A 22,732-nucleotide genomic window follows, 5' to 3' on the forward strand; every position below is an offset into this window, starting at 1 on the left:
GCGCGTGTTACGATTTGTGGAAACGGCGTATATGCGAATTTTTATAAATTCACTATTTCGAAGCTGTTATTAGGGAGTCGGCTTATCCGCGTGATAGGCGTATATTCGAGAAAATACGGTAAGTAAATTTTTTCTAAGCAAGATCATGCACACCAAGTCTAAAGCAAAAAAAGTGGTCTCTAAATAAGTTACGGGCGGCCACTGAAGGGTCAAGAGCTGTTGACATAGTAATGAATTATATTGATTAAATTATGTTTTAGTAAATACCGAATGGCATAAGGCCTGAAGAAGCTCAGGTCAATATGACTAGGAAAACAGCTAATAATTGGAGTGTACTGATGCCGACAGGTTACCATGAATCTGTCATTACTACCGGTATGTCAGTATGTCCCTAACCTGCATGGGTCCGAAATGCCTGTTCTTAAATGTCAGTGAAGCATTTTTTTCGAATTTTTCACTGCTTGATTGTCAATGTTCCCTCTGTTTATGATAAAAAGTAAGATTTGAGTTTGAGAGAAATCAGGTTTTTACATTTTATTCTGAATACCTATGTCAAATTCTATATGGCTATTTATAACTGTTTTATTCCTGTTATATTTAGCTTTGAATTACAGAGTGATTAGTTATTAATATACGGTATGTAAAATGCCTCTTCAAATTAAAGTGAAGACTAATGGACATGCAATTAGGATTTTACAAGACCTGAATAGGTGAGTGTGAAGCAGGGATTTCCAAAACTATGCGGTTAAAGCGTTAGAATTAACTAGGAATGGAATGGAGTCATAGTTTTTAGATACCAGAGGGGGCGGCTGCATGTGGAAAAAGGTATAAATAAGCGTCTCATAAAGAATATACCTTCATTGTATTCGATATATCAAGTTTTAATTTCAGGAATAAATTATTCAGAATTGTCATTTACTTGATTTGATATATGATGGTAAAACCTATTATTATTGCAAAAATAGGGTTTATTTGTAAAATGTTTCATGAGTTATTTTAATTGTCATATTTAATAATAAAAAGCCAAGAAACGAGAGCAAAATAAATGCATCACAGCCAAAGAATTAAACAAATTACAGTCACTTTATTTTATGAGGACTTTGCTTGTGGCACCTGGCCCTTTCGAAGGAAGCGAGGTCTCAGTTTAGGACCAGTTCTAAACCATTCTGCATTTCCGCCTAACGTTTACTAAATTCAATTTCTATAAATCAATCATATATGAAAATTTCTCTGCCTAATGGACTGCCATGCATAATTTTGTTCATTTGATTTACATTTTTATGAATTTTTCTACTTATTCTTCGCAAACAAGGTCTTGACCAGGGGTCTGTCAAACTCACGGCCCTCTAATGCAATAATTGTAATATTTTGTAAGTTTTTTTTTGTTATCTAAATGTAATACATTTTTCAAACCTTTTAAAGTGAAATTTATTATTCACACAGAAATTGACAATTTACAGAAAGTAGTTTTGTATTTTCGTAAATTTTAAGTCTATATATTAAGGTTGAGTCAATTTTAGTATGTATTATTCTTTTCCTTTGTTTTGAAAAGTTGTATATATAAAAATTTACGATTTTTTGTAACGAATACAGTAAAATGCAAGAAATTAATGTTTAAATGGCATTTGAAATTTAAGAAAATAATAAAACTTCATTCGGCTGTTCAATTATATTACAATATGTGTCACAAACTACACCTATCTAAAAATATTCTTGAAGAACATTTTATCAAAGTATAGCTGTATAAAAACTGGTTGCGGCCCTTGGCACAATTCCCAAAATGCAATGCATCCCTTGGCGCAAAACCCACGAGTTTGACGCCCCTGGTCTAGATAGCAGCCACTGATACACAAGGAGCTATTATGTTTTTGTCAAGCTTACTTTAGTTTGGAATATGTATTATCTTATATAGACTAACACATCCTGGGTTCAGTGGCGGGTGTGAGGTTTTATCTGAATCCAGTGTTCACTATAAGAAAATTATGACTGTATGCATTCCTCACAAGCTAAAAAACAAGCTGCAAAAATTTAAAAAAAACTCTGGTTTCTGGTGTTCACTCTAAGAAAATTATGAGTGTGTTTGTTCCTCAGAAGCCAGGAAATAAACTTTGAAATTTCAAGAAAGCTCTGGTTTGTAGTGTTCACTCTAAGAAAATTATAATTACTTCCATGCCTCGCAAGCTGAAAAATAAACTTAAAATTCTGGTTCATTTAAGAAAACTCTGATTTCTGGTGTTCACGAGTATATACCAGGGTTGTCCAAAATGAATCGAATATCAAAGCGCTGCGACTAAGTTATTGTACGCCCTGGCATGATTGGATAAAGAATCAGCTACCGATGTCTAGATAATATTTAATTTTGATTGAAATTTAATTTAAACTTTGTTCAGAATGCAATATTTCGCGTACATTTCAAGTAGGAATGGGCAATGTAGAATAATTTACTATTCTAGAATAGTTTCATCGAATCCAGAATACCGAATCCTATTCTATTTTTATATTTATTCAAATAGTGGGAGTTTTCCACATTGCTAGATTTAGATGTTCAAAAATTGTAAATGTATTACCATAAATGTGTTATATATTTGGAAATATCCTTAACATTGGATTTTATTTGATACTAAACAGGCATTTCCCAGGACATTAAAATATTATTTTTGCTTGTATGTCATCTCTAAATACTGATATGAAAATGCTAAATTAAGATGCGCGTTACACACTTTGATAGTAAGCGGTTAAATATAAAAATAGATAAGAAACGGCATTAAATCATTATTAATGTTGCCGAGTGTACTAAAACACACCCGCTGAGAATTAATTAGATGCAGGTCCAGCGTATGTCCACTGCAACCTATGCAGCCATGGTAAAGTTACCGTAAACGCCGATTTCTTAGTTAGTCATTAGGTAATAACATCTGAAGACTAATTCATTTTCTATTATTGTCGTTAAATATCATTATCTACCCAGACTTGGCCCTACTCACACTCAATACTCAACTATCTTCGCCAGATGCGGCATCATTTTTTAAATTTATCCGCGACTAAAATATTACAGACACTCGATCAAACGTGCGTCTATCTTGAACGATAGAAACGGACCGAAAGATATGTAATATTTTGAGGGTGAAATTTAAATGCGACAGATCGTCTTGTTTTGCGATATAACTTTGTATTTCGGAAACTGGAGTAATAAAAGAAAATTAATCGCAAGTGATGTCATAACATTTCACGCCTGGCTTTTGGTTTACATGCATCATTTTTTGGGGAAAACTCGCTGGTCGCCGAAAATCATTTACAGTAATGTAAAATGAAGCAAGGCACGCCTGTAAACAATTGAAGATTGTTGCAATCAGATTATCGGAATATCGCCAGTAAGTCGGCACAAATAATTATTATTATTAAAACCCTAGCTAGATAGCAAAGTAGGAAAACGAAAAAATGGTGCAATAACGAGTCTTTGCCGTAAGGTGTACTTCACGACTTCTTGTCCAGAATACGCCGATTGAGATTACAGTGTTTGATATTTACCGATTTTACGGGTTCTTTGCGATTCGGCAAGTTTAATTAGCCGAGAGAAATTTCCGCGCGAGAAAGAACGCTTGTCTTTAATGGATAATTAGAAACCCGAAATACAAAAATTGACCCACGGCGAAAACGCAAAAATGGTGCAATAACAAGTCTTCGCCGTGAGGTGTACTCCACCGACTTCTTGTCCAGAATACGCCGATTGAGATTGCAGTGTTTGAAGTTTACCGATTATACAGGTTCCTTCCGAGCAGACGCAAGTCTAATTAAACGAGAGAGATTTTCACGCGAGAAAAAACGCTCGTCTTTAATTGAAAATTAGAAACCCGAAATGCAAAAATTGATGCATGGTGCTGGAGAGGCGGAAACCGAATCCTGTTATCGAATCCTCTGGATTCGGTATTCTTTATTGCCCATCTCTAGTCATAAATTATTTGAAGCGCTATCGCGGTAACGCCACTCGACTTTTAATAATCATCTTTACAGATATGTTATCTTTTTAGTGCCACTGATAAAGACTCTTATCTCTGTAAAGATCTAAATATTCACATTACCTATAATAACTTTTAGGTCATGATCATACATGAAATGGCTTATTACGTTCTACGGACAGAGATACAACTCGAAATAACTAGCGTTTTCTCCTGTGTAAACATTAAAAAGCACACTTTAAATGTTGTTACCGATAATATCTTTTTAGTCATGACCTGACATGAAATGGCCTATTACATTCTACGGACAGAGATACAACTTTTAATAATAATATAATTTCCCTTTTTTGCACGTAATGGAAATAATTTAAATAAATGTAAAATAAAAAGCCTTGGAATGAAATGGCGGCAATTTCCACCACGCAACCATGCAAATGTGTCTCAACAATATGAGGTGCAAGGTCGCACAGAAGTTAAACACAATCAAAGTGCCGATTTTATTTATCGTTGTCATTACAATACGTGGCAAAGTGCTAAAATTCGTTTAAATATTTCTCTTGACAACGAAACACCGTGATGAGGACGAAAAGTTGCTATTATTCAAAAATCAGCCAAAAAGTATTCGAATATTTTGATATCCTTGACTGTGATAGGTTCGTACGGCGTGTTACGAATCGTAGAGTCGGCTTATATGCGAATATTTATAACATCGTCGTTTCATGGCCGTTTTTTGGTAGGGATGCGACGAATCCAAAAAGGTTCGGCTCGGCCGAATCCCGAGTATTTGCGCTGGACTCGTGTCCGAGTCCCGAGTCCAATACTTTTACATAGCTCCGAAATAAATACCCAAATTGATGCTGTTGTTCGCGTATATTCATTCTGTATGATAAGACTATGTAATTAAAAACGTTGCACATAAACACTATTGCTTTCGAGGCAATCATTCGCTGAGCGGCTAGTTTAAATTAATATAAATAGGTCCTATTCCCCGTCGAAGGAATAAATACTTTGTTACGTAACTCTGATCTACCGCCGCGTCGACTGCTGACGACGCCGCGCTCGTGTCCTGTCACGATAAATATGGGCCATAATCCACACGTTTGGAACAAATTTTTTATGGGAAATTTTCACTTATATGTTATCTTTTTTAGTCGGCGCTGATACAGACGCCCATCTCCGTGATAAAGAATTGCCAACTGTGGAAGCATCGAATAAATGTATCTTATAAATATATCGTAACAAAATAGCTAGCTATTCTTCGTTTGAAAACCATCAATAGCGATTGTCGGATCCGCGGAATTTAGGAATGTGTAATTGTTGAATAAGAGAGACGCAAAAGGCGAAATGTGTTATATGCTAAGTTACGGCTGTCTGTTCAAACTCATGATCATGACGCAATCATTTTCATTAATACAAATAACGGCGCTTTGAAAAGCAAAATCGAATTTATTAGCATTAATTCAGAAGTGAGAGTTACGAGTAAGATTTAAGCCACGATAGGTATTGTTCGCTTAAAATAGGGACCGTAATTTACAAACTGTGATATGGAAGATCAAATCCAGAAGATGAGACCAGAATAAAATTAATATGTTTATGAATTCACAAAAAAACAATTCGCGATTGTGATAAAATTACAGATAAGAAGTAAAGGCGCCGCTTTTTTATCGAGTCTCCAGTCTTCTAGTAATTTTCTACTATTGGTAAATAAAAAGAAATAGTCGAATTGTTCTATCAGGAAAAATTCGATTTTGCTCGTCACTAATCGCGGTGTATACTTATTGAATAAAAATAAAAAGTCGGCCCGATTAACATTCAATTACCACGAGTACCGGTAATAGTTTCCAAATTTATGCACATTTAATCGATGCGACTTGTGAGATTGTTTTTGTACATATATACGATTGTAATGCCACTGACATCTGCGAGTTGTACTTTTCTCTCAAAAGTACCGTAATTTTCACTATTTTATCGTTTTATTTCTAACATTTCTCACATTTGTTTCTCTCCGGAAATGGCTAGATCATTTGTGGAACGATAAGAGGCGAACAGTGCGACATGGTTACCGCTGATTACAGATTAATCACTGTTCGAGGATTATCAAGTATATGCTTGAAATAGGACGTGGTAAACATTCACTAAACGACAACGTCTGGCAATGGAAGGCAAGCTACACGCAACACTGGAATTTATTCAGCTGACTTTCGCTGACATATTTTTGTTCTTACGGCGTCGTGAATTTGTAGTTTTGGCGCCTAGTTTTAATTTCACCGTAGAGAAAATAGGCTGGACAGTCTCGTGGCAAAACAGAACGAAAAAGTTCAATTTCTCGTCTAATCCGCCACCAGTCTGCGCTTGACTATCGCGTGACGTATGATATCCCGGACTCGAGTGAAATCATCAAAGGCTCGGGCCGAATCCGAGTATCAAATTACCAGAGATTCGGCCACGAATCCGAGCACGAGTCCGAATCTTGTCGCATCCCTATTTTTTGGCTTATGTGCGCAGTCCACGTATATGCGGGGATATACGGTATTCGATTTCAGACAGCCCTATTTGTAGATAACAGTTATTCCATTATTTATTGTATGCAAAGTCCTTCATACACTGAGACAAGCTTCCTTTACTTGATTTTATTTACCTGCCTCGCAAGCCAAAAATAAACTGAAATTCTGGTTTCTGCCATTCACTCAAAGTAACTTATGAGTGTACGGTATTCAAAGTTGGCACTGATTTAAATTCTTTCATGTCGGCAGTAATTAATTGCTGCATAAGCAAAAAATATATCTACATATATATATTGCATGATTGAAAACTCTTCATTATGGAAAAAAATGCTTTCGCAAATGTACGTGCTTTCGAACATCTATAGATTTTCAATGCAAAATCTTAACTTGGAAAATGCTTATTGCTTTCAAGATTCTAAAATGTCGTTTGAAATTCAATTGTTTTTTCACCTACACAACTTGCAGACATATCGCGAAAGAATTGTGGTATTTTCCCTCCCACATCCAGTTAAAAATTTGTTTGAATTCGTCAGGTTTCATTCTCAAACTCATGTTTACAAAATAACTTAACTTAATATATAACTACAGTTAGCCACTACAGGTGGCTATAACTATTTTGACTAGGCCTGTCACCGAAAAAAGTTGCCGACCACTGGTTTGGGTGACGTCATCTCACTCGACAGGACACTCTATTGTTCGAGCACCGAATTTCCCTTAATCGCTGCAGCTATTTTAACTAGAAATTCTGGTCGCCTACCGAGTTGTTTGAGTATTGAGTCGTTTGACTACCAGAAGAATGGTATCCCTCTAGTTGTATAGTCAAAATTGGCGACGGTTAGATATCACTTGTTCTAAATCTATGATCATGTACACATAATCATACCCCGACAATCGGGACTGGAAAGCTAACCACAGTTTTGTTGTGGGTTGAGGTGAGAAATGGAGCTGGAATCTGAGCTACCAGAATATTAGTGACTCCAGCCACTAACCACCTTCTTATACCTTATAAAAATAATCAAATCTATCCTTATTCATCACATATTTTTGTCAATATTTAATTTCTTACATGGAATCAAAAGTTTCTATTCAGTATGTATAGTTAAAACAGTTTACTTTACAATCGGTATACCTGCATCTGAGTTGATTTGTCATAGTAGTAGTCAAACCAAAAAAAAATCAATGACTTTGAAGCCCAAAAATGAAGTGAAAAATGAAGCGCACGAGCTGGAGTCACAGTTTGAATATACTGTAGCTCCAAAAATACACCTAGGTCCTAGAACCATAGCAATTTCAAATCAGCTTCCCAGACTAGTAATAAAACATGCAAATTCACACAAGGATTTTCTGTGCAGAATAGCTAACACATTTAGCACTATTATGATTTGAAATATAATTTTCCAGAAGCAGAAAGGAGACTCGAGATCATTGTGATTTCATGATCATAGCTGGCTCTGAAGAAATCCCAGTTCATAAGAATATTATATCTGTAGGATCTGATTATTTCAGAGCAATGCTGGCTCATAATGTAAGTTGTGTATATTCATGTTTATGTGATATCTCAGCCATAAACTGTTTGAGTTAACTCTCTCTCACAGTTAGTACTGTTACCCTTGTTAATGTATTTTAATCGTTGGTATTATCACACTTCAGAATGCTGAGACAGCGTCTGGTAAAGTGGAAATGAGAGAAGTTGATCCATTATCCCTGCAACAATGTATAGAATATATTTACACTGGTGAATTGTCTACTACTGATGAAAATGCTGAATCTTTGATGTACGTGGCTGAATTACTACAGTTGAAAGGTGATGATATAAAAATAGATCTCTCTTTTAGATTGCACCGAGGTTTACTCAATCCTCTTTGATTCAAATTAACTAGACAAAATCTCTACAAATGAGCTATTCGGTTTGCAAGGGCCTGCATTTCTACAGTTATCCCGGCCAGTTTCTTACTGAATAGAAAACCTGTTGGTTTCTGATTTTATTAATCTTGTTAATTAAGGACGCATTGCTCAAAAGTTATGTTTTCTCAAAAATATCTTCCAAATGACAAGTTTTTGTCTGGGGGGCGGAAATTTTGTTAGGAACGAATCAAAATGAATGTTTTTTTATTCATAAATAAATGTATAAATACACACAAAACGCCATGTTTGTTTTGTAACAGATGTCTGTGAAGGCAACGTTGATTCACTTGGAAAAAATCTTGAATCATCTGCAGAATCATTCTTTGTGACAAAAAGAATCGCGAACATGTACAATTGTGAAGGATTAATGGGAAAATGCGAGAAGTTCATGCTGGATAAATTTGAAGAAATTACTGTTCTTGATGAGTTCAAGGAAATGAAGGAAAAGGATTTTGTCAGATTGATCAAATCACATGAAAACAAGGTATTCGTAGTGTTTTGTTAGGTTTGTTTCACTCCTTCGTTCCGAACAAGACTTTAGTAGTCACTCATACAACGGATCAAGGTTTTAGGTTTATGCCGGTCAAAGTTAATTTCTCATGGTACAAGTTGCTCAGTTCATTGGGGTAAGGCTTTAAGTTCAGGCTGCCCGAAATAAACTCTCCATGGAACAGCCGTGAAGTAGTCATTCAATCGTAAGGAACCACCTGGCTTGAAAGGGCGCACTGTTTTACTGTATTTTTTTAACCTACCTTATTTCTCACTTACGTAAGATAACAGGATTGGACTGAACAAATATGTCCTCACTCTTAAATGTCTGGTTTAGCCCGCTAACCACTTGCTTTTATTCAATTATTATTTAATCATCTTAGTTTAGAGCGTTTTTCTATAAATGTATGTATACAACTGAGTATTCTATATTGAATATTTGCATGTTCTGTACACCTATTGAAATATTACCTTTTATTCACATATTCTTTCCAGGCGCCAGAGAGTGTTAAGCTAAAGGCGTTGATATCTTGGATAAAACATGAGCAAAGAAATCGCACAGAACTTCTGAAGAAATTGAACAACTACATTGATTTGCATAACGTACCAGTGACTTATAGAAGATTGCTTGTTGAAAACGAGGTCGGTTATTTTGAATTGATGATAATGAGCCATTCATTTTTGCAACATGCTAATGGTTTTGAATATGTAATTCGGATTTTTACTGACTAATGAACATGGCTGTGGGATCGAAGTTTGCAATATTGCACCCGGTATTTTCAAACTCGGAGCTGAGTCAACTTTCAATTTCATTGGAGTCGGAATTTCAGCCAAAAGGCTCTTGTGTGCCAACGATTTGTGGTCTAAATGTGGTTTTCTCGAGGTTCGGAGCTTAAGGCTACAAATTTCTTTGAATCCGTAGGTCTGAGTAATTTTTTGTTCAGACTCCGCATTCCTGCTATTCCCGTAAGATCAATTTCCTTTTCTTTCATCATTCTACGTTCTTTGAAATAACATACCGCACATTGGTTGTTTCAGCCTATGGTAAAGTCATGTTCTGAATGCTATCAAGCCCTCTGCATCTCTGTGATGGATAGCTTAAACGTTGGTACTTCAGATGCTAAGAATATAAAACAAGAAGGAAGGGAAGCAAGTAAGTTGAATTAAGATGAAGAGATATAGAACAGTGCTCTTGAACCGGGTATACTGTATACCTAAGTGCATTCCGGACCATAAGTTGGGTATACAACTGATAACGGGTATACGAAGGGTGTACAGCCTAATTCAACTATAATATAATAACTCTAATATAATAAATTATAAAATATTCAAGCGGAGACAACAATGCGAATGCGGCGCACATGAAATATAAACGACGTGAGCACATTGTTACATCACAAACTATATAGATAATGCGGTCACTTGTCCGGGTGGGTGATTTCGGCTGCCATGCACTTCGTTTGATTGAAGTTGAACATCATTCCCGTTGACGCTGAGGCCGCCAGTCAAATTTATCTCTTGCGGACACTACTAGCCTATTAGATTCCATGATGATATTGCAGTACAATATGTGCTAAAAATTTAATGTTTATTTGGGGCTCCAATAAACATTGATATTTGTAAGGTATATAAAGTTCTTGAAAAATTGTAAAAGGTATACAACGATAAAAAAGAGGTCGAAGAACACTGATATATAATACCATTAAACATCTTAAAAATTGAGAAACTCACGCAATTGTGGATTGGTTCTAACTCGAACGATTCTATAATTTGTTGTCTTTGCTTTTCCTTTCTGATACAAGGTTTATTTCTTACAGTTGCAGTGTTCGATAAAAACTCAATGAGTCTTCAATGCTTCGACCCTCTGAATAATACTTTGACAAAAATGCAGGTTGGTGCGTTATATAAGCACTGCACCTATTTATTGTTGGCTCACTGTGCTGGTTCGCCCGAAAATTTTCTTGGGCGCTTGTTAATTCCTCTAAAACTTAAATTTTATTATTTCTTTTATATTTTTTGCATTGAAGTTTTACTCAATAGCAATTGTATACATGTGGAGTATCACAGTGTGAATACTTGCTCAAAAATACTATCTCAAAAACTCGTTGATGGCAAACCGGCGCAGCTTTCTCAACTTGATGAGTTTTGTTGTGTAATGATGATAGTAATATACAGTAATATTACGGCCATAAAAGCACTGCTTGTCGTTTAGTATGTGAGCATATTCTTTGGTCGCTAGACTTAAGAACAAAATTTATTTATTTTTTAAAATTTGGATCGCTTGGGAAAAGGTTGGGAACCACTGCCAAAGCTTCGATGTGGTTTCACGACGTGGATGTGGTAGTTATTATATTGTTCCCACTCCTGTGAAAGTGCAATGTAGTTGGTCAGCCATTTCCATGGTCATGGCTGATTTTCCTATTGTATTTTCGCTCCCTGGATGAACATAAAAACAGTATGTATCCTTCTGTGGACGATGTGAATGCACTTTTACACTGGTAACATAAAAACCCGTAAGAATTAATACTAATGAAAAAAGAGAGTGGGCAATAATATAGTTAAGCAATATGAGGATGCCAGCAGCCGAAACAATCGTGATGACAAAAACCGTCAGTGATTATAATGAAATTACCCAGTAGAAAATCGCTTTGTTACCAACTTGTCAATATTTCAATTAATTTCCAAAAGGATTGAAAATATCAACCTCCGACGTTATGTTGTTGTGTATCGAAAATATTTGGTATTTGACTATTCGGTATTCTATTGTGTCCTAATCAGCTATTAATTTAATTTGCAAAAGATCATTAACATATACACAAGCCAGGCTTCATAATACCTTTTTTGAGTAGACCTCGTATCATTGAGGCATTCCCAGCAAACAACCGGCACCTTCATTTGAGAAACAAATTTGGTCATTTTATTCTTGTTTATCGCTATTTTGCAGAACATGCCTGGATTAGTAGCTGGCTTTTCTGCTGTGCCTGTCGATGACTACATTTATGTTCTCGTGCATGATCAATCTGTTCATCGGCTAAAATATCAATATCAAGCTATTTGGGAGAGAATGAATGATATGATGTATGACCACGGGTTTTGTCCTCGCGTTGCTGTTTTGTCTGGTAAGAATTTGATTCAAAGACCACTTAGTACTGTTCTGTTTAAAATTTAATGAATTTTTTTTTTTTTAAGAATAAGAAGTTGGTATCTAAATTAAGTTCAGCTGTAATTTTATTTTGTAATATTTTAGCTGTAATTGATATTTTATTGTAACTATATCATTTTAGTGCCGATGATTACAGTGACCCAAAATTCTGCTCGCAAAATACTGATATTTTTTATGCCTGTTCGGCGCCAAGTGTTAATTTTGTTCTTCGGGTTTTTATTCAAAACGAGCGTTTTCTCTCGCTTCAAAATCTTCATTTTACATCCATTAAAATAATTTTCGCGACCCGCGATTTCATTCGAAAAAAATGATGTAAACCAAAAGTCGGTATGAAATGTTATAAAATTATTTGCGCATAATTTGAATACTTTCATGATGCGCGATCTCCGAAAATACAAAGTTATTTCGCAAAACAAGGCACTTCGTTACATTTGTTTTTGGGATCCAAGCGGACGATCCTATCTTCCTAGAATCTATATCGACACACGTTTGGTCGAGTGTCTGTGGTTTTTTAGTCGACGATATAATCATGTGATAGAAGAAGACTCTTTAGAAGTATAAAATCATGGTTACAGCAACTGTATTTTACGAGTCTTGATAACACACAATAAACACGCTGTGCCATACTTAAATATAAATTATAGTAGTTAAATTTAATAATAATGATTGAGCCTTACAAAGTGCATTACCCGCTGACCCCCGAACAGGTATATTTTTAGTGCTTCCGGCACTGTCAGGTTAACAATTATTTAATGTTGTTCCATACCTATTTTTTTGTATTTCATCTATTTACTATTATTAAGTGTATAAGGCAAGACCTAATTCAGCATATCAGTATTCATGGATCACATGAATTTTGAACAGTTCAAAGCAAAAAAAAATATTTTCTAAATTCTCAAATTTCATTGTTTAGAAAGGATGCTTGTTCGATGTCAAATCAAATTCAATGTTCGGGACATTTCGAAGTTTGCTTAAATTTTTAATTCAGCAATGTAGTGGGGAATTTCCACTATTCAATTAACTGTAAAAATACTTTGCTTATTTCTAGAAGGGACTTTAGTTTATGATAGATTACACTAATACTCCTGTTTTAAGATTAGTAGTTTCGTGTTTGTATATATCTCATGGAGAATTATTTTGTAAGTTATGTCATCCAGTGCTATTTTGTTATCTAGTAATATTACATGATTTATATTGGAATAAATACCATAAGAACTGTTTGCTTTCTGCCATTGGTCTGAAATATATATTGTTTACAGGAAACATCTATGTTGTTGGTGCTCTCAATAGTTTCGCAAAATCAGTTGAAAAGTTCGATCCATCAAGCAACAAATGGGAAAAAGTAAAAAACAAAAATCTCAACAATACTAATTCAACAGCACTGGGTGCTCGAGGTTAGAAAGAGTTTTCTAATAAATAAACTTCATTTAAGTAGAACTCACTTGATCAAAACAGGAAGGTGCACAAGCGGGTGATAAATGGAATGGTTTAAACTAGAGGTACTAGACTCAGGGGTTCTCAACCTTTTTTCTGTCAAGTACCCCCCGAGTCACGAAGCAAGCAACGCGAACCCCCGTAATCAGGCAACGAACAAAGTTGTGATAAATTCAATAACAATTTGTTGCAACGACAATTTATTAACCATATGCAACTAAATTAAATCTCTTCGTTGATAATATTGCCCTTGTTGTCTGCCTAACTAATGAATTCTGAAAATCGTTCCAAGTTTTAAAAGGCAAAATCACTTTCTCTAATGCTCGTTGCACGCTGTCTTAGAGATTTCAGTTTGCCTGCAAAGCCGTGAATTCCACATTGTTGCGTCACAATCACAATAACGCAAGATCAATGAAAATCTACGTTTCAATTGACATGCTTTTCCCTCTGGTAGTAATAAAGGATAATAAAAACAACAACACACAAAAACTAGGCTGCCTTCCAAGTGCCCCCGGAAATCTTCTCGAGAACCCCAGGTTGAGAACCTCTGTACTAGAGGTATACAACATTTTTTTATCGAAGGGCCATATAACCAACTTCACACAAACTTGTAAGCGAGTAATAAATGGAATCTAAACCAAGGGTAATATACTCAAAGACCACCAGATATTGGCAGCAACAGATATTGACTTGATAAGTTGTTCAAATATTTATTAAATATTAGAATGCAGCAAACACTTGAAAATAATAATCCTTGTATAATTCCAGGTTGTATATACAGCATTGGTGGAGTAGTATCACGTCGTTCGACCAACCGAGTAGAAAGATTTGACCCAACATCATCAACTTGGTCATTTGTTGCATCCATGAATGAAGCAAAGTACTATGCCGCAGCAGTTGAAAATGATGAGAAAATATATGTTCTAGGTATGTGCTTGTTGATAAAAATGAGGACTCAAGAGTGACATAGCTCAATTTTTTGCTAAAGATATGTTTTAAGTAATATAGTTTTAATCATTTTTACACAAAATTACAATTATCCAAAATATTTCAATGATTTCTTGATATCAAATGCAATGTCAACATATTTAAGCTTTTCACCCGATTGTTATTGACTATCAATATTCCATTCATGCTTTCCTGTAGGAATACGGAATTGTATTTTTATGCAAGGAATCATGATTGTACACCTATATGTTCACACAATTGCAAAGGTCACTAGAATTACTGTGCAAGTTTGTAAAAATACATTTGCGCCCTTCTAACTAGAAATTGCTGTAAAGACGTATGTGATATTCAGAGATACCAGATAGAGTTTCAAAATTCTCGGTCTGGGGGTTTGTATTTTACGCAATAAATGTATTGCCTTGTATTTGATACCTGCCATGTTAGTCCACCATCCCTTTTTTAGTCATTTATTTCCTTATGGTTTACTTGAGTGAAGTTATAAATTAATTCACAAATATTGTTTTGTGTCGTTAGGCAAAATTGCAAGCAGATTCCAACAAACTGTTTATTTATCCAGGTGGAAAGGCAAACGATTACTTGTCAACAGTTGAACGATATGATATTTCAACAAACGTGTGGTCCACGGTAACTCCCATGTTAAATAAACGTGGCTGGCCCGGTGCTTTTGTTATTGATTCAAATATTTACGCATTTGGAGGAATCAACAGGTAAAGTTATTAACATTTATTACAACATGGTAGGCATTATAGTGCGTGATTGCCACCAGGTAAACTCATGTTGAAAATAAATGAAGCACAACCGGTGTTAGCAAAACGATGTAATTTGCCGACGTTTCGAATTTCTATACAGAAAAACTTCATCAGGGCATGATATGGAAAGGACACAAGTGGATATATATAGCGCAAGAAAAAGAAAAATATGTAAAAATTATCATGGCGTCAACTCTAATCTAAAAGGAAGATGATAAGATAATATGTATAAATAAACAAACTAGCGCAAGTTTTTCTGTATAGAAATTCGAAACGTCGGCAAATTACATCGTTTTGCTAACACCGGTTGTGCTTCATTTATTATCAACATGGTAGGCATTAGTGTCTAACGTTTCTGGAGATTTTGTTCTGAAATACTTAATAATAAAGAAATATTGTTTCCCTGTATCCATCAGTACAAGCGTGTACCCAATCTAGCCAGTGTCTATATTTGTATCGTCGATGATAACAGAAATCTTGCAATTTTTTTTTTGTGAAAATATTCATAACCTTAGCTAGATAAAAGAAGCAGTATATTCATATTGCTGACTAGGAGGTATTCATCCGCGGCATCTGGTTATTTGTAGTTTTTATCAAATAAGGTCGAATCAACCACAGAAATTGAAATCTTCTTTCAATGAGTAGCCTAACAACCTTTTCACACACCACTTCTCTCTGTATCTTTCAGTTCACCGGGAAGCATGGAGAAGTTTGATTTCAAGAAGAATCAATGGGAGATGATTGACATGAAGAACATGCAACTGTGGATACTCGAAGCAGTGAAGATTAAATTGAAGTGATTTGACTGTATATGACAGAGAATAGTTAGTTACCATTACCAGACACTAGTAGTTGTTAATATAATTGGCATAGGTGCTTGTGAAACCACTGATTGAATTTTGTATATTTGCTATAATGAGTTCCTGCATTAATTACTGTAAATAATTTATATAGTTTTCTTAAATATGATTCACATGTGACATTGTCCAGCATCATCACCTCTCTGGACATAGATATGTTTACAACTGATGACAACAAGATTAATTTTAAATGGTTTGATTGTATTTAACACACAAATTGTTTGTATTATTTATACAAGAAGAAAGTCGGAGAAAATTCACCCCCATTTAAAAAACTGATTTTGGTTGATGGACATTTCAACTCTTGCTCTCAACGACTGGAAAACAAAGTTTTTAATAAACCATACGTTGATCCCGACTCCACAGTCCTGATTTAGCTCGCCTACCATTAAAAGATGGTTTTTGGCAAATTGGAGAATGCGAAATTTGATGCCCTTGTTTTGTGTACTACTTTATTTGTTCAGACTGTAATGAATCCTTTGCTAGTGTTATACGCAATTCGTACTCCTGATTTTGTACAGTTCAAGAAGTTTATTATTGTTCTCGTATAATATTTTAGCGATAATGAAAATCTAAAGAATATTAGTAATAGTAAAGCAAATAAAAAATTCCTCTCTGATTGACAAACGTTGAACTAGTAGGCAAATAGAATTCCCATTCATTTTTTGTGTTATTGAATATTATCTGGGTGTGAAATATTGTTTGTTCTATGTGCTAATTCCTCAATCATACTTATTCACCGGTCACTTATAACTAAACTCTCTGAATAAATTGTAATTTATAGATTAATACATGCCTTCATTTACCCAATGTTCATTAATGTATATTAATATTTATCTTTAACATCACTGTATAATTTATATTATATATGCAATCAATATTCATGTAATGCTGCTGAGTTCAATTCTTCATTTATCATCCTTAATTTATTAATAAAAAGTTAAATTAAACGCGGTTTTTAGTTACTTTTAAAATCAGCCACGTGATGACTCTATATTTTAATCCCACAGTTCAGTGCATTTCGAATGTTCATGTATTAGTTTGTGACAGAACTTTATTAAATAAACAAATGAATCAATTTATTTATCTTGTTTTCTCAAATTCATTGTTATTTTGGAGGATTGCTTTGTTTTTAAAGTGGGAAGTTATTGCTGTTGTGCTTGGAAAAGTAGTTTGCACTTTAAAAATGTGTTATCGTGACAAAAAGTAAAAACGCATTTACGAAGAAGCGTAATTCTGGATCTAAAATTTTACAAATTATATACCTTTAAGAACTGAAAAGGACTTTCTAATGTTTCACGCCTTGATTTATAGTTCGGTTATTTCTCGATCTTGAGCTCGCAAAATTAAAATAATATGTTGGCTGCGTCTGTTTTATTCCTGGGCCGTTTTTCGGACCCCTACTGAAAACTATCAAATTAACTATATATTATGAACCATTTCCACGTGAAATGCGCCAGTCAATTTACCTGTCACATCGCCGTAAACTTATTGCCGATTAATTCAGTGACAAGGAGGTCGTTCTGGAGAACAAGCTGCAACAAATACAATACATGATAGCGGGAATACGGCCTGTAATGTAATGTTCGAACATTCCTAATCAAATATGCTGGACACGGATTAGCAAGGGGAAAGAAATTTGCCTACGTCCGTCTAGTACTTTTTGTTCGTTTACGTCTTATTTTTTAAAACTAATTTGTTTGTGTCGCGTTTTATTATTCGATGATGTAATGTACTAATGCATTGTGAAGCACACTCGTGGATAACGCGCTGTATTACTTTTTGATTGGAAAAATTGATAAACCAAGGATAGACCAAAGTTATTGATGCTTGACCCGTGTGTTCACAAGATCTCTACCATATATCGCATTTGTTTCACTTCAGGAGTCTGCTCTTGTCTGAAATGGACGTGCTCTTTTAGGCAAGTATGTTTATATTTCTTCCATTTATCCTTTGTTTACCACAACGCTCATTATTAGAAATGTTTTTTCTTAAAATTGTACTGAATTTATCAATTATTCGCCCCACAGGGTGAGAAAAAAACGCGATATGGTCCCGAGCGGAAAGCGGCCCTTAATGAGCAATACACCATAGGCACGCCCACAACAACAAACGCACGAGGAATACCAATTGTGCAAATATGTCTATAGGGCAACAGCGCTCTATGCTCTTTATTCGAATATATCTTAGTTTGAGCAATGACATATAACAACATGATGCGCAACTCCGGCATTTTTGTCCGAAGATCGTATTCGATAGCACGCTCCAATGCACATACTTGACGAGACGAAAACGAGCGGATGTGTGCTGCTTTCAAGGCGTAGCACGAATGGTGTTCGTGCCTGCTTTGACAGTTGTTGTCGATTTTAATGATATTTTTGAAAGTTGGGGTAAAAAGAAATCGGTAAAAGGTAAGGTGAATACTATTGTTGTATATCACACCCGGGCATCGCACTGTTAAGTACATGTGGGAAAGCCAGCCTTTGTCAAATACTACGAAGTTATTAATTCAGTACGGTACGTAGTTGCCCATTTGCCGAAATTACATATTTACTTACTCCTTATGGTTTCAAATAGTTCATGCACCTCCAGTTAGATTTTTTTAATCAGTGAGGATATATACTCATTGTTGATTGCTGCTCATTGTAACATACTATTACGCATTCACTTTTATTTGCGTATTGAATCAAAGTGTTAACAAGTTCACCTAACATTTCACTCATACCGGTCTATATTGTATAGTCTGATTTCTCAAGTATTTGGAGCCACGAATGCTTGTAATTTTCTGACTAAACCCTTTTATTAGTTGGTTTATTTTCCAAAATTCAGTAAAATATTTTTTAAATAAAACATGAGATATTGGATTTATTAGCTTTTCCATTCTGAATCATATAGACTGCTTTATTTATTCTTAACGAAAATTAATAAATCTCCTCTCTTTCTTCAGATGTGAAAGTTGTGGACAAACCTGTCTAAGCATTGTGAGACTCTTGCAGCACAAGAGGCAATAGCAGAAATAGTAAGTATATCAATTAAGAAATTAAGCCGACATAAAGCAAAACTTTCAACTATTCGTCTAATCTCAATTTCCTATTATTTATTCACAGGACAACTATAGCAGACGGGGAGATATCAGAAGTCTGGCGACATATCAGTGACAGTGTGATTCCAAGAAATATAATGCAATTGAAAATAGAAAATTGCAATAGAAAAACAACCTATGGAGGCATGCAAAGACATTTGACCCTCCGGTAGAGTTGTGTATGGCCCCCACATCCTGCAGGGCTTGAGGAAAATAACTAAAAATTCCAAAGCGTAAGATTGCATAAGCGGTCTTATTTGTAAAAAGGCACAAAACACGCCAGACATACTTAAAACAGCTTTGGAAATGAGGATTACGGGTACCTCACTGCACCTGTGTTATATTTGGTTCATCAACTTTTGGTAGTACTATAGAAGAAATTCCGGAAGGGGTATAATCATCATTCATGATAAAATACTATCATATATTTTTTGAACAACTTCAATCTAGACCAGGGATCTCAAACTCGCGGCCCCAGAGAACTTCCAGTGCGGCCCTCGAACGCTTAACAATAATTGTAATAGTATTTTGGAAGTTTTTTTTTTATCTAAATGTAATAGATTTTTCAAACCTTCTAAAGTGAAATTGATTATTCACACAGAAAACAATTTACTGAAAGTAGTTTTGGACTATTAATTTTTTTTGTCCACATTTTGACCCAATTAAGAATACACATCAAGCTAGCAAAAGAATACTTGAATAAAACACTTGAGTAATTAAATTAAACGCAAAGTACACGAAGAAGGTGGCATTTTCGAAGAAAATGGGAGTTGTAACATTTCTGCTCTTCACAAAATTCTGAAGCACATTGTTTAATTTGTCATATTTCCATCAATACAATCAAAAAACACAATAAGCTCAGCAGTCAATATGACAAATTCGAAGACCAACTTCGAACAGAAAATTTCCATGTGTTTGTATATTAATATAATTATACAACGACTTAGTTACTAAAAATCAATATCAATAATAATTCAAGCAATCCTATGCCACGCAAGGTAGTGCGAAATGTCTTGTCGAAAAAATCTGTCATTTGTTTTTTTACTGATCTATACATGAAATGATAAAAGTAACTTTTTTGCATTACTGGAATTAATTAAACATTCGCAAAGATTCAGATAAACCCATGATCATGTGGCCTCCTTAGTTAGAGTTGGTACTATAAAATCATTTCAGACTGGCCTTAGTATGCTGGTGACACAAAAAAGATGCCAAACGCCAGGACGAATGTAATTATTAAAACATTGAGTTTATACTGTAGTATTTTTGTTAATTTTAGGTTCATATATTTAGATTAAGTTATTTTTAGTGTATGTATTATTCTTTCCTTATTCAAAGCTTGTTCAAAAATGATTTTGATGGTTGTACATAGAATTTTACGATTTTTTATAATAAATACTGTAACTTGCAAATGTTGCAATAATAGTGGAATGCAAATATTAATATGTAATTGCATTTGAAATTGAAGAAAATAATAAAACTTAATCCAACTGTTTAGTTGCATCACAATATATGAGCTATGTTCTATGAACATTTGTTCTTTTCTTTGTCTTGAACTTTCCATACTCCACAGCCCCTATTAATTTTTTTTAATTTTAATTATCATGTGATGGTCATACATATCTTTAACTTGTATTTTCTGTCATGATGTATTATCTCAATGTGCCAAACTATTATTTTGTGTGCATATTTTGCTTCCAGATTACATAAATGTATTGTCATGTTTATTACCTCAGCTTGGAGTATTGACAAGAAAAAGGTGCCAGTAAATTAGGTAAAAAAATTTTCAACTCATTGTTATAATCAGAATTCACAATCAATAGGAATTATAAACAGCCAACAATCAGTGAGAATTATATGCGAAATCCCTCAGAATAAATTTGTCTAAAATCGGAAGAAGGCAAAAAATATAGGTAGTTTCCATTCACACAAGCATTTCAAGAAGACTTGCTCGAGCCAAACTAAATGAGCATCGTCAGGTGATCGGTAAGGCTGCAAGTTGAATTCAGCCCTGCAACCTCCTGCATAGAAGATAATATTAATTAGTGGGCTATGAGCTAAATTCCTAAATTTAAACAAACCTATCTACGATGCATTATGTACCAGCAATGTTACCTACGATTAACTGAATATGTAATATGTCTAATAAATTCACCTACAAAAGCAAGTTCGATAGGTGCAAACTTTGTGTTATGGAATTGTATCGCAGCACAGTTTTGTATGACACCCTCTTTAAATGAAATTTCAATGATTAAGCGCAAACATTAAAATTACTAACTTTGAACTTTGTCATTATCTGCGAAATGTTCCACACAAATCTTTCCGCTATCGCGTTTGTAATCTTCTCTGATAAAAAAAAAACGTCTATGATGTCCAGAATTGCTCTTTACAGCTTGCCTGTTATTCCAGCTTTCCAAGTAAGCAAAACTTCTTAGATATAGAAATTATTTTGTTTCGTTACAGGCGCAAAAAGGCAGGTACTACACGTAAAAAAGACGCCGAGTAGCAAAAGCGAGCGGAAAACGGACGCGAAAGGCGACGAGAAATATGTGCATTGGAGCGTATCATGAAATACAATGTTTTGCCTGTAGTCTTATGGAGTGACGTCAGAGTTGCCTATCATGTTGTTTAATGTCATTGGTTTGAGACATATTATATAAGTTAAACACATATTTCTAGGTCAGGGAAGGGCAACATTTTCGGCTCGCATGCCAGAATCGGCTAAATTTAACAGCAAAATTCTTCCGCTTGCCGACAAAAATTAAACACTTTATTAAACAAACAGAGATTCACAAGCTTATGTAGATGAAAAAATGGAGAATAATAAAGTTGCAAAGTTCTTAGGACGCGACTGGCATACCAATCACGCAATAGTTCGTTTTCTTCACTTCTCTTTTTTATTCCCTTCCCCAAATCGCTTATATTTCTTTCGAAATCAATTTATAATATTAAGTAACTCTAACCAACATCAGCTGTATCAGACGAACTATATTACGTAAGAATGTAGCCAAATGAATTCTACGCTCAAGTTTCTCGAGAGCTCACTCATTTGTTACGTCACAATATATTTCTTTGTAGCCGTATGTCACGAAAGGACAAATAATGGTTTAAATAAATAAATAACGGATTATTAACAAATGATAATGAATAAATGAACAACTTTTTATCAGAAGGAGAGTACTTTCGTTTACGAGGCTTCGCTCGAGTGCCCAATAAATGGGCTCGCATGCCAAGTTCGGCACGCGTTTCAAGGGGTTGCCCACCCCTGTTCTAGGTTAAAATTGTTTGTATATGCTATATTCATATTCAAGATAGATTCAAACGTTTGACATGGCGTTTCACACACCGGTTGAAAATGCAAAAGTGGGAGGTTCAGTGGCGTTGTGGAGTTTGAGGCTCAAGTTTTAAACTAGATGTTTTTTCAGAGGGAACAAGGAGTTAAAAACCTAATTATATGTGGGATGGCGCCAAGCCATGGCTTCAGCGAAGGAGGTCTTGGCTGCGACAGATTGAATGCAGTACTGGGTTGTGCGTGGAGAATCCGAAACAGCAGAAACAATTTAGCCTACATTTAAAAACCAACAAAATACCTTTCAGGCAAGACATGGTACGTCTCAGATA

General features: G+C 34.9%; 1 protein-coding gene across 2 annotated transcripts; it reads left to right on the top strand.

Moving 5' to 3' along the window:
- The first annotated feature begins 438 nt into the window (after positions 1 to 438).
- LOC120335016 (kelch-like protein 30) lies at positions 439 to 17,062 on the top strand. Of its 2 annotated transcripts, none has more exons than XM_078120034.1 (12): positions 439 to 710; positions 7,862 to 7,985; positions 8,111 to 8,264; positions 8,680 to 8,849; positions 9,350 to 9,496; positions 9,893 to 10,007; positions 10,672 to 10,745; positions 11,799 to 11,973; positions 13,277 to 13,411; positions 14,220 to 14,378; positions 14,977 to 15,127; positions 15,858 to 17,062. In XM_078120034.1, exons 1-12 carry the CDS (start codon positions 646 to 648, stop codon positions 15,967 to 15,969), a joined length of 1,581 nt encoding a protein of 526 aa, XP_077976160.1. In that variant the 5' UTR covers positions 439 to 645; the 3' UTR covers positions 15,970 to 17,062. The 2 variants fall into 2 exon arrangements, with proteins under 2 accessions (XP_077976160.1, XP_077976159.1); XM_078120033.1 differs by having other exon boundaries at positions 8,626 to 8,849; positions 15,858 to 17,061.
- Positions 17,063 to 22,732: the final 5,670 nt, after the last annotated feature.

Source organism: Styela clava, chromosome 14 (genome assembly GCF_964204865.1).
Source record: "Styela clava chromosome 14, kaStyClav1.hap1.2, whole genome shotgun sequence".
Taxonomy (NCBI): domain Eukaryota; kingdom Metazoa; phylum Chordata; class Ascidiacea; order Stolidobranchia; family Styelidae; genus Styela; species Styela clava.

Excerpts from the sequence above, each read along its gene's own strand:
- LOC120335016 (XM_078120033.1), top strand. The coding sequence starts at position 646 with ATGCCTCTTCAAATTAAAGTGAAGACTAATGGACATGCAATTAGGATT. Across the intron at positions 8,265-8,625 it reads TGAATTACTACAGTTGAAAG|ATGTCTGTGAAGGCAACGTT; the intron begins GTGATGATATAA and ends GTTTTGTAACAG. Across the intron at positions 14,379-14,976 it reads TGAGAAAATATATGTTCTAG|GTGGAAAGGCAAACGATTAC; the intron begins GTATGTGCTTGT and ends TTATTTATCCAG.